Source organism: Amblyraja radiata, chromosome 26, assembly GCF_010909765.2.
Source record: "Amblyraja radiata isolate CabotCenter1 chromosome 26, sAmbRad1.1.pri, whole genome shotgun sequence".
NCBI lineage: Eukaryota > Metazoa > Chordata > Chondrichthyes > Rajiformes > Rajidae > Amblyraja > Amblyraja radiata.
This window is the reverse complement of record NC_045981.1, coordinates 28,436,320-28,449,837: the sequence shown is the minus strand read 5'-3', so window position 1 is coordinate 28,449,837 and position 13,518 is coordinate 28,436,320. Positions and strand designations below refer to the sequence as shown.

The window sequence follows — 13,518 nt, the reverse complement described above, 5'->3', positions numbered from 1 at the left end:
CGCTTGGTCTCGCCGATGTAGAGCAGCTGACACCTAGAGCAGTGGATGCAATAGATGAGGTTGGAGGAGGTGCAGGTGAACCTCTGCCGCACCTGGAAAGACTGCTTGGGTCCTTAGATGGAGTCGAGCTCAATGCGTTTTACGCACGCTTTGATAGGGAGAAGACTGATGTGCCTTCTCGAGCCCCCATTCGCTGTGATGGTATTTCAGTCACAGTCACAAAGGCCGATGTCAGAAAATCCTTCAGAGGGGTGAACCCTCGAAAAATGCCTGGACCTGATGGTATACCCGGACGTGTTCTAAAAACCTGTGCGGCCCAACTGGCTGGAGTTTTTACAGACATTTTCAACCTCTCACTTCTGAGGTCTAAGGTTCCCAACTGCTTTAAAAGGGCATCAATTATACCGGTGCCCAAAAAGAGCAAAGTGACGTGCCTCAATGACTATCGACCAGTGGCACTAACGTCTGTGGTGATGAAGTGCTTTGAGAGGTTGATCATGGAGCAAATCCTCCTACCTCGACAAAAACCTGGACCCACTGCAGTTCGCGTACCGCCACAACAGATCAACGGTGGATGCGATCTCGCTGGCTCTCCACTCCGCTCTGGACCACTTGGACACCAAAAACTCATATGTCAGGCTGTTATTCATTGATTACAGCTCGGCATCTAACACAATCATCCCCTCCAAGCTGATTACCAAACTCGTAGAACCGGGTCTCTGCGCATCCCTTTGCAATTGGATCCTCGACTTCCTCATTCACAGACCACAGTCAGTTCGCATTGGTGGAAATGTGTCAGCCTTGATAACAATCAGCACGGGAGCTCCTCAAGGGTGCATGCTTAGCCCCCTGCTGTACTCACTCTATACTCATGACTGCGTAGCCGGTCATAGTACGAACTCCATCATCAAGTTCGCTGCCGACACCACTGTTGTGGGACGTATCACTGATGGAGATGAGTCAGAGTATAGAAGTGAGATCGACCGACTGACCAAATGGTGCCAGCCCAATAACCTGGCCCTCAACGCCAGCAAAACCAAGGAACTGATTGTGGACTTTGGAAGGGGTAGGATGGGAACCCACGGCCCCGTTTATATCAACGGGTCGAGGGCAGAAAGGGTCAAGAGCTTCAAATTCCTGGGCGTGAACATCTCTGAAGATCTTTCCTGGTCCAAGAACACTGATGCAATCATAAAGAAAGCACATCAGCGCCTCTACTTCCTGAGACGATTACGGAGAGTCAGTATGTCAAGGAGGACTCTCTCTAACTTCTACAGGTGCACAGTAGCATGCTAACTGGTTGCATCGTAGCTTGGTTTGGAAACCTGAGCGCCCTGGAGCGGAAAAGACTACAAAAAGTAGTAAACACTGCCCAGTCCATCATCGGCTCTGATCTCCCTTCCATCGAGGGAATCTATCACAGTCGCTGCCTCAAAAAGGCTGGCAGTATCATCAAGGACCCACATCATCCTGGCCATACACTCATCTCCCCACTACCTTCAGGTAGAAGGTACAGGAGCCTGAAGACTGCAACGACCAGGTTCCGGAATAGCTACTTCCCCACAGCCATCAGGCTGTTAAACTCGGCTCGGACAATACTCTGAACATTAATAGCCCATTATCTGTTTATTTGCACTTTATCAGTTTATTTATTCATGTGTGTATATATTTATACAATGGTATACGGACACACTGATATGTTCTGTATTCGTGCCTACTATGTTTTGGTGTGCTAAAGCAAAGCAAGATTTTAATTGTCCTATCAGGGACACATGACAATAAACTCATGAACTTGAAGTGTAGCATTTCCTGCGGTTGCAGGGGAAAGTACCAGGGGAGGGGGTGGTTTGGGTGGGAAGGGACAAATTGACCAGGGAGTTATGGAGGGAGCGGTCTCTGCGGAGAGCTGAAAGGGGAGGAGAAGGGAAGATGTGGCCAGTGGTGGGATCCTGTTGAAGGTGGCGAAAATGTCGGAGGATTATCTGTTGTATGTTACAGCTGGTAGGGTGGAAGGTGAGGACAAGGGGGACTCTGCCCTTGTTACGAGTGGGGGGGGATGGGGAGTGAGAGCAGAGTTACGGGGTATAGAAGAGACCCTGGTGAGAGCCTCATCTATAGTCGAAGAGGGGAACCCCCGTTCCCTAAAGAATAAGGACATCTCCGATGCCCTGGATTGGAACACCTCATCCTGGGTGCCGATGCGGCGTAGACGGAGGAATTGGGAGTAGGGGATAGAGTTCTTACAGGAAGCAGGGTGGGAAGAAGTGTAGTCCAGATAGCCATGGGAGTCAGTGGGTTTATAGTAGATGTTGGTCAGTCGTCTGTTACCTGCGATGGAGCTTTGGAACAGGGAGTTTCTTTTGAGCGTCTGGTTGTATATGGATCAAAGCTGGGGCGGGGGGGGGGAGAAAGAGATCACAGCCAGTACCTCCTTCCAGTAAATTGGGAGAATTTTGCAGAGGTGACATTGATGGCATCTCTCCAATGCTTTGTGATGCCCATAAATAGACATCTAGATCCCCAAAGGAGAGGGATGACTACTGCCAGAGAAACCTTGAGTTCTATGGCTGATCAAAGGTCTTGCTTGATCTTTTGATAGCCTTTTTCCTTAATTGACCAAAGATATACGAATCGGTAGATTGCAAGTATGGTCTCTTGGGAAAATAACAGGGAATATAAATGGCACTATCAGGAAATGAGAGACACGATCATCAATTTTCTCCTTTGCAAAATGCTCTTAGTGTATGATCTGACAGAAATATTAATCAAAATGATTGGAACATTAACAGTAATGGCATTTAAACATGGAAAGGAGGAAAGGGGTGAGCAAAATTGTGTTTTTTTTAAGGTGATGTTTGCTCATTGCTTTTAAGATAGCTATCATTAGAAAGGGCCACTTCTGGAGAGCATTAGAAAAAAATCTATAATAAAAAAGTGGTAATCACAGATTGTATTCAAGAGGTTCAACGCCACCAACTTCTTGAATAATTATTACTGTGCTTCCATACGTGTGGATTAATCAGTCAACTAAATTAGCATTAGTTCACCTCTTTGTCCTCTGTAAGGTTATTTATCAGATTAATTTGCAAGGTTGAATGCTAACATCTTATTCACCAGCATAGAAAACGATGAGGTGAATTACTTTAAAGTATGTCTATTCTGGAACAATCGTTTGCTGATTTTATTAAAAAAATATTCTCACTCTGGCATCTCTTTATACAAATTATTACTTTATCACATGTAAGAGGAAAATATACAATTCACGGCAAGACCCGTAAAACATTGGTGAACAGAGGGTTTCTGGGATGCTGGTCCATAACTCCCTGGAAGTAGCAACGCAAGCAGATAGGGTGGTAAAGAAAGTGTGTGGTACACTTCTCTTCATTGGTCGAGGCATTGAGTCAGGAAGTCATGATGCAGCTTTATAGGACGTTAGTTAGGATGCATTTGGAGTATTACATGCAGTTCTGGTCTCCCCATTACCACTATATCATCTGGCGCTGTTACTGGCTGCCTCCGCCCACAGTCTGGTTGTCTTTTTATTTTTTGTTATGTTTAAAGTATGTATTTTTTAGTTTTTTTCAGTATTTTATGTGGGGGAAAGAGGGTATGGTAAGGGGGTAACTGTCCTTCAGTCACTTCCTGACGAAAATGCGACTATTATCTGAGTCGCAACCTCGCCCCCCCTCCTCGCAGCCTACTAACTGGATTGGCGCGGCCTTTCCTGCCGGGACCGGACCAGAGCTTCAGCAGCGGCGGCGGCGAGGCGCTGGAAACATCGCGGAGTGGGCGAGGCCTTACCTGGGATCGCCGCTTGGAGCTCCGGAGTGTTGGGCCGCTGCTCCAACATCGCGGAGCTGTGGGTGCGGAGCTCCCAACGCGGGCAGCGCTGACCTCAACATCGCCGAGCCCTGGGACCCTTTGCCGGGGGTTGCCAGCGCGAATTTCCGCCGAACGCGGCCTGTGGACATCGGGAGCCGCAGACTCCGGTGGGAGGTGGCCAATTCAGAGGTCCAGGCTGCGGAGGATGTTCTCCCGTTCGACGTCGGGGTTCCATCGTTCCCGGCGACAGGGCCTGAACATCGGGGCCGCCCGTAACGGCGACTGCAGGGGGCTCGGGAGGCCCCGACCACGGGTGAACATTGGGGAACATCAGTGAGGAGGTTGACTGGACTTTGGTTCCTTCCCTCACAGTGGGGAACTTTAGTGCCACTGCGGGGATGTTTGTGTTGTGGACTACTGTGTTCTGTGTTTCTGTGGGGGTTTCTTAAAATTTTTTATTTGTATGACTAAGGGAAAAAGTATTTTGTTGTCTCTTAATTGAAGACAAGGACAATAAATTAAATCAAATTACAGGAAGGATGTGGAGGCAGAGATGGTTTCCTAGAATGTTCCCTGGATTTAGGGGTATTAGCATTACAGAGAGGTTGGATAGAATCAGATTGTTTCCCTGGAATGCCGGAGGGATTGAGGGGAGACTTGATAGAAGTATATAAAGTTACTAGACTAAGTGGGACCCGTTGGGTCCCAGCATCACACAGGAGGGCTGGTCATCCAACGCAATATTCCACCTCTCCACCAATTCTAATATTGGTGGCCAGTTGGGGGGGGGGGGGGGGGGGCTTTCTGGTGCGCTAGTATGGGTGTTGTGGGCTGAAGGGACTGGTTTCCAGAGGGCTAGTATGCAAATTGTGCGCCAAATGGATTCTTGGGCTGGCGTCTCAGTCAATCAAACCTGTTGTGCTGGCAACTCACTCACTCACGGCTGGTGGGCTGGTAGTTGACTCACGGCTAATCTATTTCAAGCAGGGTATAAGGCCACCAAATTCAAGTGCAGTTTCTTACCACTTCTAGCAGGGTGCAAGGCCACCAAATTCAAGTGCAGTTTCATACCATTTGATGTAGGGTGCAAAGCCACTAAAGACAGCGAGTCGTGACCTTTCCCTCCTCCATCTTCCAGAGACTGAGCCACACCCACATTTCCGGGTTTTATAACCCCTCCCCCCCACCAGAAAAGGTGTGGCTTTCATGGAGTGATTGACAGGAGAGAGATTCTCAACATTTAAAAAAAAACTAATAACACTTTCATTTTTCATTGATGGGAAGAATTTTCTGCACCTGCTCAGCGGAGGGGGACTGAGTAAGATGGCCAAAAATCACAGCCGTAAGTGGTAGCGTTTTATCTAAAATCAATATACAGTGCAAACAGGAAGTGCATTTACAGTAGTGCCTTTTAACTTCAAGCCAAAGCACCCAAGCCACCATTTGCAGTAAGTAGTGTATTTCAACTTCATGCCACCATTTGCAGTAAGTGGTGCCTTTCAACTTCAAACCACACCCAAGCCACCATTAGCAGTAAGAGGTGCCTTTCAACTTCAAGCCAAAGCAACCAAGCCACCATTTGCAGTAATAGTGCCTTTCAACTTCATGCTACCATCAGCAGTAAATAGTGCCTTTCAACTTCAAGCCAATGCACCCAAGCCACCACTTGCAGTAAGTAGTGCCTGTCAACCTCATGCCACCATTTGCAGTGCCTTTCAACTTAAAGCCAATGCACCCAAGCCACCATTTGCAGTAAGTAGTGCCTTTCAACTTCAAGCCACAATTTGCAGTAAGTAGTGCCTTTCAACTTCAAGCCAATGCACTCACGCCCCCCATTTGCAGTAAGTAGTGCCTTTCAACTTCAAGTCACACCCAAGCCATCATTTGCAGGAAGTAGTGCCTTTCAACTTCAAGTCAAAGCTCCCAAGCCACCATTTGCAGTAAGTAGTGCCTTTCAACTTCATGCCACCATTTGCAGTAAGTGGTGTCTTTCAACTTCAAGCCACACCCAAGCCACCATTTGCAGTAAGTAGTGCCTTTCAACTTCAAACCAAAGCTCCCAAGCCACCATTTGCAGTAAGTAGTGCCATTCAACTTCAAAGCTCCCAAGCCACCATTTTCAGTAAGTAGTGTCTTTCAACTTCAGGCCAAAGCAACCAAGCCACCATTTGCAGTAATAGTGCCTTTCAACTTCAAGCCAAAGCAACCAATCCACCATTTGCAGTAAGTAGTGCATTAAGTGGTGTCTTTCAACTTCAAGCTTTCTGGAGCGCTAGTATGAACCATCTTAGAACCAATAGACAATTTTTTTGCAAGCTTTAGAACCAATAGACATTTTTTGCAAGCTTTAGAACCAATAGACATTTTTTGCAAGCATTTTAGAACCAATAGACATTTTTTTGCAAGCTTTAGAACCAATAGAGACACTTTTTGCAAGCTTTAGAACCAATAGACATTTTTTTTGGAAGCTTTAGAACCAATAGAGACACTTTTTGCAAGCTTTAGAACCAATAGACATTTTTTTTGCTAGCTTTAGAACCAATAGACATTTTTTTTGCAAGCTTTAGAACCAATAGACATTTTTTTGCAAGCTTTAGAACCAATAGACATTTTTTTTCAAGCTTTAGAACCAATAGTCATTTTTTTGCAAGCTTTAGAACCAATAGACATTTTTTGCAAGCTTTAGAACCAATAGACATTTTTTTGCAAGCTTTAGAACCAATAGAGACACTTTTTGCAAGCTTTAGAACCAAGACATTTTTTTGCAAGCTTTAGAACCACTAAGGGCACTTACATTTGAGTAGACATGTGTTCAGTGTTATTCACAGCTCAGAGAAATGTGATCCTCTGCCTTCCTCCATATTGAAGAGACTGTGTGGCACTTCCTGGTTTTATAGTCCCTCCCCCCTGCCGCCAGCGGGGGCAGCAGAGAGAATGGGGAATTTTGTAAAAACATTAATATCTCTGTAATTTTTAATCGACGGGAAAAATCCTCAGCACACTTGCGGCGGAGGGGGGCACTGAGCAAGGTGGCCAAAAATGACAGCCGTAGGTGGCGGCGTTCTCTCGGAAATCGCAGCACAGATGGCCAAAACCGGTCAAGAACAGACTTTTAGTAATATAGATAAGAGGTATTGATAGGGTAAACATTCAGAACCTGTTTCCCAGGATGGAAATATGAAAAACCAGAGGGAATGGCTTTAAGGTGAGAGGCACAAAGTTTAAAGGAGATGTGCGCGGCAATATTTTTTTGTACATAGAGGGTGATGAGTTTCTAGAAATCACTATCAGGGGTGGTGGTGGAGGTAGATACGATATAGTGGTATTGGATTGAAAAGAACCTCTTACAGTTTTCTCAGTAATTATTTAACTCTCAGCTTCTGATGATCCTGTGAACACTGTCTAAAGCTGCAACTCAACTTTTTTAGAAGTTTAGGGAGAATCCAAATAATCTAACAAATTTCTTCAGAAAGTATCCTGTTTGGTTGCATCGCGGCCCGGTACGGCAATTCCAAACCACAGAAACACAAGAGGTTGCAGAGAATGGTGGATTCAGCCCAGTCCATCACAAGCACAGCCAAATATACAGAGGTCTTTGGGCACAGCCCTCCCCACCTTCAAAAGCATCTACACGAGGAGCTGCCTTAAGGTGGCGCCATCTACAATCAAGGATCACCACCATCCCGGCCGTGCCCTCTTCTCACTGCTACCGCCGGGCAGGAGGTTCAGAAGCCTCAAGTCACACACCAGCCAGTTCAGGAATAGCTACTTTCCTACAACCTCCACAACCCTAATCGGCAATGGATCACTACAGACCACCTCTTGCACTACCACAGAATTGTTTCCTTTATGATTTTGCACTAATGTTGTGCCTTTTGCACAGTCTTTTCCTTTTCACTGTATGAATTGTTATGTTCTGCATGTTGTCTGAGTTGTGTCTGTCAGGCTGATTCTCATTGTTTCTGTACTTGTGCATATAATAAATGCTACAGGAGTGAAATGAATATTAATCCATTTGTGGTTTGCTAGTTATGAACCATACAGTTTAATATCATTCTCTATTCACTTGATAAATCCTTAAATTCTCAGCTGTTTAAATAGCTAGTTTATTTAGCCTGGATAGTAACCAATAGCAATTTGCTGAGGTACAGTAAACAGATTTCTCTGTTAATTTTCTTTGTTTTACAATATCATGTTAAGACTCTACAAGTTTTTACATTCATGAAGGGCTCAACTGTGAATTTGACAAACTGTTAAAAAAGTGTCACTTAAAATAGGCTTACTGTGTACCCGAATTATAACTGATAATAAATAATAACAAATGCAAACATTAAGACAAAAAGTAATACATGCATGTATCTTTTGGTCATTTTGAGTGTTTTATTTTATATTTACTATATATATATAGGTAGATGCTTGTTAAATAAATACCTGTAAATATCTGTACTAAGAAAATGTTTGCATGGCATTTTCTACAAAGATCATCAGATGCTACCAAAACATTATTATAGTAGCAACATTGTGACAAATTTGGTAACAGTTAAAAAACTCACGATTATAGTACATCAAAATCTATAAAGTTAATACATAGACCCCAGTGAAATTTACTCCAAGAACCTTTTTCACAAAGAATTGCCTTCCAGTAACATTGTAACCATGTAGAGCAAATTAATTGCAAACAACAACCGTGGGTGGCCGAGTATAATATGTTGAAAAACCTCCTAATGGATTTAAAATGTAACTTGGCAAAAGACCAAAAATGTCAAATTGTTCCATAAAATCTTTTTGAGTTGGAGAATATATGTTTAGCATAAGGGTAGATTAAATTTGTTTTTGCAGGTTATCTTGAAGAAGTTTGGCTACATCTCTCAATGGGAAACACACCAAGACTCATCTCCACCTTCTCAGGGGATTAACTGTTCCATCATTCTTCGTTCCACCAACACCTAAGATTCACAAGAATGCAGATGACTTGGAACATGACAGCACAATAAGGACTTGCCTTTTTGTGATTTAGACGGTCTAAAACAGAGGGTGGAGGGAAGATGGGGTGAATGACATGGATAGTTAACAGCGGCGAGCATATAGATATCGAAAAAAAAAAAAAATCCAGATTTGTTCATGTTTAAAAGATAATCTTTGTCCTGAGCAAAATTCAAAGTGCTGGAATAACTCAACAGGTCAGGCAGCATCTGTGGAGGTAATGGATAGGTGACAGGTTGGAACCCTTCTTCAGACAACCCAAAACATCATCTGTCCATTCCCTCCACAGATGCTGCCTGACCCACTGAATTCCTCCACCACTGTAGATTCCAGTATCTGCAGTTCCTTGTGTGTCCAATCTTTGACTTTCCCTGCTTATCCATTGAATGTAAAATTTGTAGAATTTGTAAAATTTGTAGAAATTTATTCAGGAGAATATATTTTACAATTTTTTTAAATACTTTTAAAAACAGCGTTAACTTTATATTTCAAGATGTGGGATATTTTAAAATAAGATGCTGTTCCTGGAATTGCTTACTTTTTTCATATAGAAGAGAAGAAAATATACTTTGGTGTTTAGTTAATAATTTCAGTGAAATTAGAACATTTGCAGTACATCGTGTTATGTTTTTCCAGCACCAATTAAACTTCTATCAATTAGTTGTTTTGTAAAGTGTCCAATTTGGATAAGATCCAAAACTCTTACCAGATCTCGCCTGCCTCAATGTGTTTCTGTTGCTCAATGTTCGATGTCTTATTTTGTGTAAAATCACTATTTATTTGAGTAAGGTAAAAGACCTGTCTAGCTGTTGATAGTAAAACAATATCAAATAATATCAAACAAGAATAGCAAACTGAAAACAGATCTATGTAGATGGCACAACTGGGTCTTTAAGTTCAAGTGTATTACCGGTACCTCAAAAAAGGTTTAGAGAGATATGGGCCAAATGCAAGCAAATGGGTCTAGCTTAGATGGGGCAACGTGGCAAGCATGGACGAGTTGGGGCAAATGGCCTGTTTCTGCACTGTATGACTCAAAATCATAAAGGTGGAATACTATACATATCATTTTATGAAAAACACATTTTTTAATATTACAATTTCAACGTGGAATAATTTGCTATTCTCACTTTTCACGTCCTTTACTGTTCCTTCATATTGTAGTAGCTTTGATTTTGTTGCTTTGCATAGGGCACAAGAGCAGGCATCTGAAGTTCAGCACTGGTCATGAATTCGACTGCATACTGCAATATTTATAGGCACCGCACAATAGACCTTCATTAGAAGACTGTCACTGGAGATGACTGGTTTACTACTGTGTCGTTAGTGACATTTATGAAAATGCCTACAGGCCTGTGTGTATGGTGCCCAATGTACATTGCACAGTGGTTTCTCAGGCTGTTTTTTCCCCATACACACCATGCCATCTGCAAGAAATTATCTTGTCCGGTGTGCTTTCTCTCATTGTTTTAGATGAAGTGTCTCTCGATGGCATCTCATCTACTACCACCACATCACGGGCTTGCCCACCCCTGCCTACCTTACTCGAGCTTCAGGATCGAGTCATGACACCCCTCTGAAGCCCTAACACAATCTTCACGACTTCCCAGTTTCTATAATTTGTCTAGTACCATGTGTGAGTTCAGTTGCTCTGTCTGCAATGGTGGAATAACTGTTGGCCATTCGCCTTTGCTCATTCAACAGGCTAGCAGTGAGTGCCCCATTGCAATAAACTCCTCGGGATCACGCACACCAGAATTTTGCTGCTTTAATATGCCTTTCCCTGTAAAGGTGAATTTATTAGCTTGTAAGATTGAGCCCATAATTCTTCCTTCTGTGAGTTGGGTTGGTCAGTTGCTTCTCAATGTAATAAAAACACACATATAAAAATGGCACAGACTAACTTGCTCCACTTGACGAAACTTTTGTAGCTGACTAAAACTAAGCAATATTGCCAATAGGTTCTGTAATTTTGTGATAAAGATTACCACATTGTCCCAGCTAATTAAAGGCTTATGATAACGTGCAGGAACTAAGAGCTAAATTAAAACTACAACAATTTAACAATTTCTTCAGCATCACAAGATGACTTGAAATCAATTGTTATAAACTTGATCAAAAGTGGACCTCTAAGATAAATCTTAATTTATCTTCAATCAACGCCTAATGTGTCTGATGCACAAATGACATGTATCTGCTGCTGAAGGAGAACAATTAATATGCTTACGGTTTTAATACAAAATACAATGAATATTCTTGGACCTGTGTGTTGTCTGGTCCGAGTCCTGGACAGAAGTGGAGTATGAATAAGGCATCCACTCTGCCTTGGTTTTAAAAGAGAACATTCATATATTCACAAAGCCTGCTTAAATAAAAAAGAATGAAACATTTAGTTCACTCTGTGCATCATTTTAAGCCAATGCATGTCATGAGCAGATTTTCAACTATTATATTACCAAATAATAAAGAATCATTTGCACCCTGTCTAATGCAAGACCCAGAGGGAACTAGTTGAGTCCAATAACTGTGAGCATTTGGCACCAAGCTTTCTTTAGAACTAGGTAATGGACAAACAATGCCAAGCTTGGTATTCCTTCGATAAAAGCAAAACACAGAACAATCCCGTTTCTCAAGATACATTTATAACAAAATCAGGCCTATCCACCGATCGAGACAAACATAATATGTTAACAGTTAAAAAAGAGATCTTATGCATTTGCAAATTTGTAATGTTTTACAGTTTTCTGTTCCTTTTTCGGTGCAGTTTTATCTTTTCCATCCGTGGAAGATATGTTTTTTTTTTGCTTTCTTCCAGCAAGAAACCATGAACTTCCTCTAAGTCTTTAGCATGATTCACATCAAAGTCTTGTCTTTCACTCAGTTAGTGTCTCTTACATCTGACGTCATTCTTTCCATTTGTCACGGTGTAGTTAAAATGTGGCTGAGGATTACGTCTGACGGGCTTCTTGAAGTTCCCAGCCTGATGGAACACAGAGGTTGAGCTGGCTGCATCTGGCACTGTGTTATTTGGACCTGTAATGAAAACAAAATATATGGATATTAACTTCAGCGATATTTAAATTAAAAAAAAATCCTGTTCCATATTTACAGGTAATATTGAGCGAATGCCTCTCAGATTGCGATTCACAGATGAATACGTAAATATTATCAACAGAACAGGAAGGAAGCAGAAGTGTAATGAGGTACACAAAGACTAATGGAGGTTGCATATCCACTGCAACATGCCAAAGACCTGCCCTCGTGAGGGGCTGAATCTTACGTTATACCAACACCAGATATTGTGGAAGACAGTGGAGACAACACGCCAATACCCAGATCAGATTAGTTTTTAATAGAGGAGGGAGTCCCCTCTCAGAAGAATCAGACCATGGTCAGGACCATGGATCTATTGACCCAAGTATCTGGAAGGCTTGGGGAAAGATTTAATAGGAACCTGAGGGACAACTTTTTCTACACAGAGCATGGCGGGTACATGGAATGAGCTGCAAGATGAGATAGTTAGGTACAATAGGCAGGTACAATAACAACATTTTAAAAACATGTAGGAAGGAACTGCAGATACACCGAAGATAGACATAAATTGCTAGAGTAATTCAGCGGGTCAGGCAGCATCTCTGGATAAAAGGAATAGATAGGGTCTGAAGAAGGGTTTTGACCGAAACACCACCTGTTGCTTTTCTCTAGAGATGCTGCCTGACTCGCTGAGTTACTCCAGCATTTTGTGTCTAACATTTAAATGATATTTGGACAGGTACATGCATAGGAAAGGTTTAGAGGGCAATGGGCCAAAAGCAGACAAACGGAATTGCTTTAGATGGCATCTCAGTCAGCATGGAGGAGATGGATTGAGGGAATCTATAAAGTGTTGGTGGGAGTTGTTGCCAGAGTTGGTCTGATTAGTTGTAGAAAACAGCTTCAACCAGTAAATTAGAGATGCGTGTACAATGGCTGCGTGAGTAATTAGAGGGGACTTTAAATATTAATTGGACAAATCAAATTAGTGCCACAAGATGGATTTCAGGATCAGAATGTTGAGGATCCAATTTGGAAATAGGTTATTTAACATTGAGTGCTGTGGAATCTATTTTATTTTTTATTTATTTATTTATTTATTCCGAACAAGTAAAGACATTAAAGACATTAATAGTAACAAAATCGAAATTATCAAACAATTGGACATTACAATCAATATTTACAAAGCGATGAGAAGAACAAAAGCAAAGTTCCAATGTCCAACTCTGTGTCTGTACAAGCTCGAAAAGGAGTGAGAAGAAGAATAACTTATTAAATCTCACCCCTTTTCCCCAACACTTCTACCATATTTAAAAATCAATGAATTACTAATAATAATTTCCCATAATACCTACAGACATATATATACATACAACTATTATGTACATACAAACTTCATATCTGAAGTACCCAAACATAAGTAAACAATAGTAAAGCAATAGATAAACATTAACCCCCACTTGTCAACCATCCCCTCTATCCCTGTACCCCTTGAGAATTATTTTTTTATATATCATTTTAAAATGATTCATGTTTGTGCATTGCTTTAATTCCCCGTTCAATTTATTCCACACTCCTACTCCACAAACCAAAATACAAAAGGTTTTTCTAGTCGTACGGACTTTTTGTTTCTTAAAGTTAAACATTCCTCTTAAATTGTAACCCCCCACACGTTCGTTA

General features: G+C 42.1%; 1 protein-coding gene across 3 annotated transcripts in view; it reads right to left on the bottom strand.

The window, feature by feature from the left end:
• Window positions 1–8,188: 8,188 nt before the first annotated feature.
• kif19 (kinesin family member 19) overlaps window positions 8,189–13,518 on the bottom strand; it is a 124,636-nt gene continuing 119,306 nt past the window's right edge. For all 3 annotated transcript variants that reach the window (XM_033044561.1, XM_033044562.1, XM_033044563.1), the window contains one exon: window positions 8,189–11,838. In XM_033044561.1, the coding sequence (XP_032900452.1) occupies window positions 11,687–11,838 (152 nt within the window). In that variant the 3' untranslated portion in view covers window positions 8,189–11,686. The remainder of the gene's footprint in view (window positions 11,839–13,518) is intronic.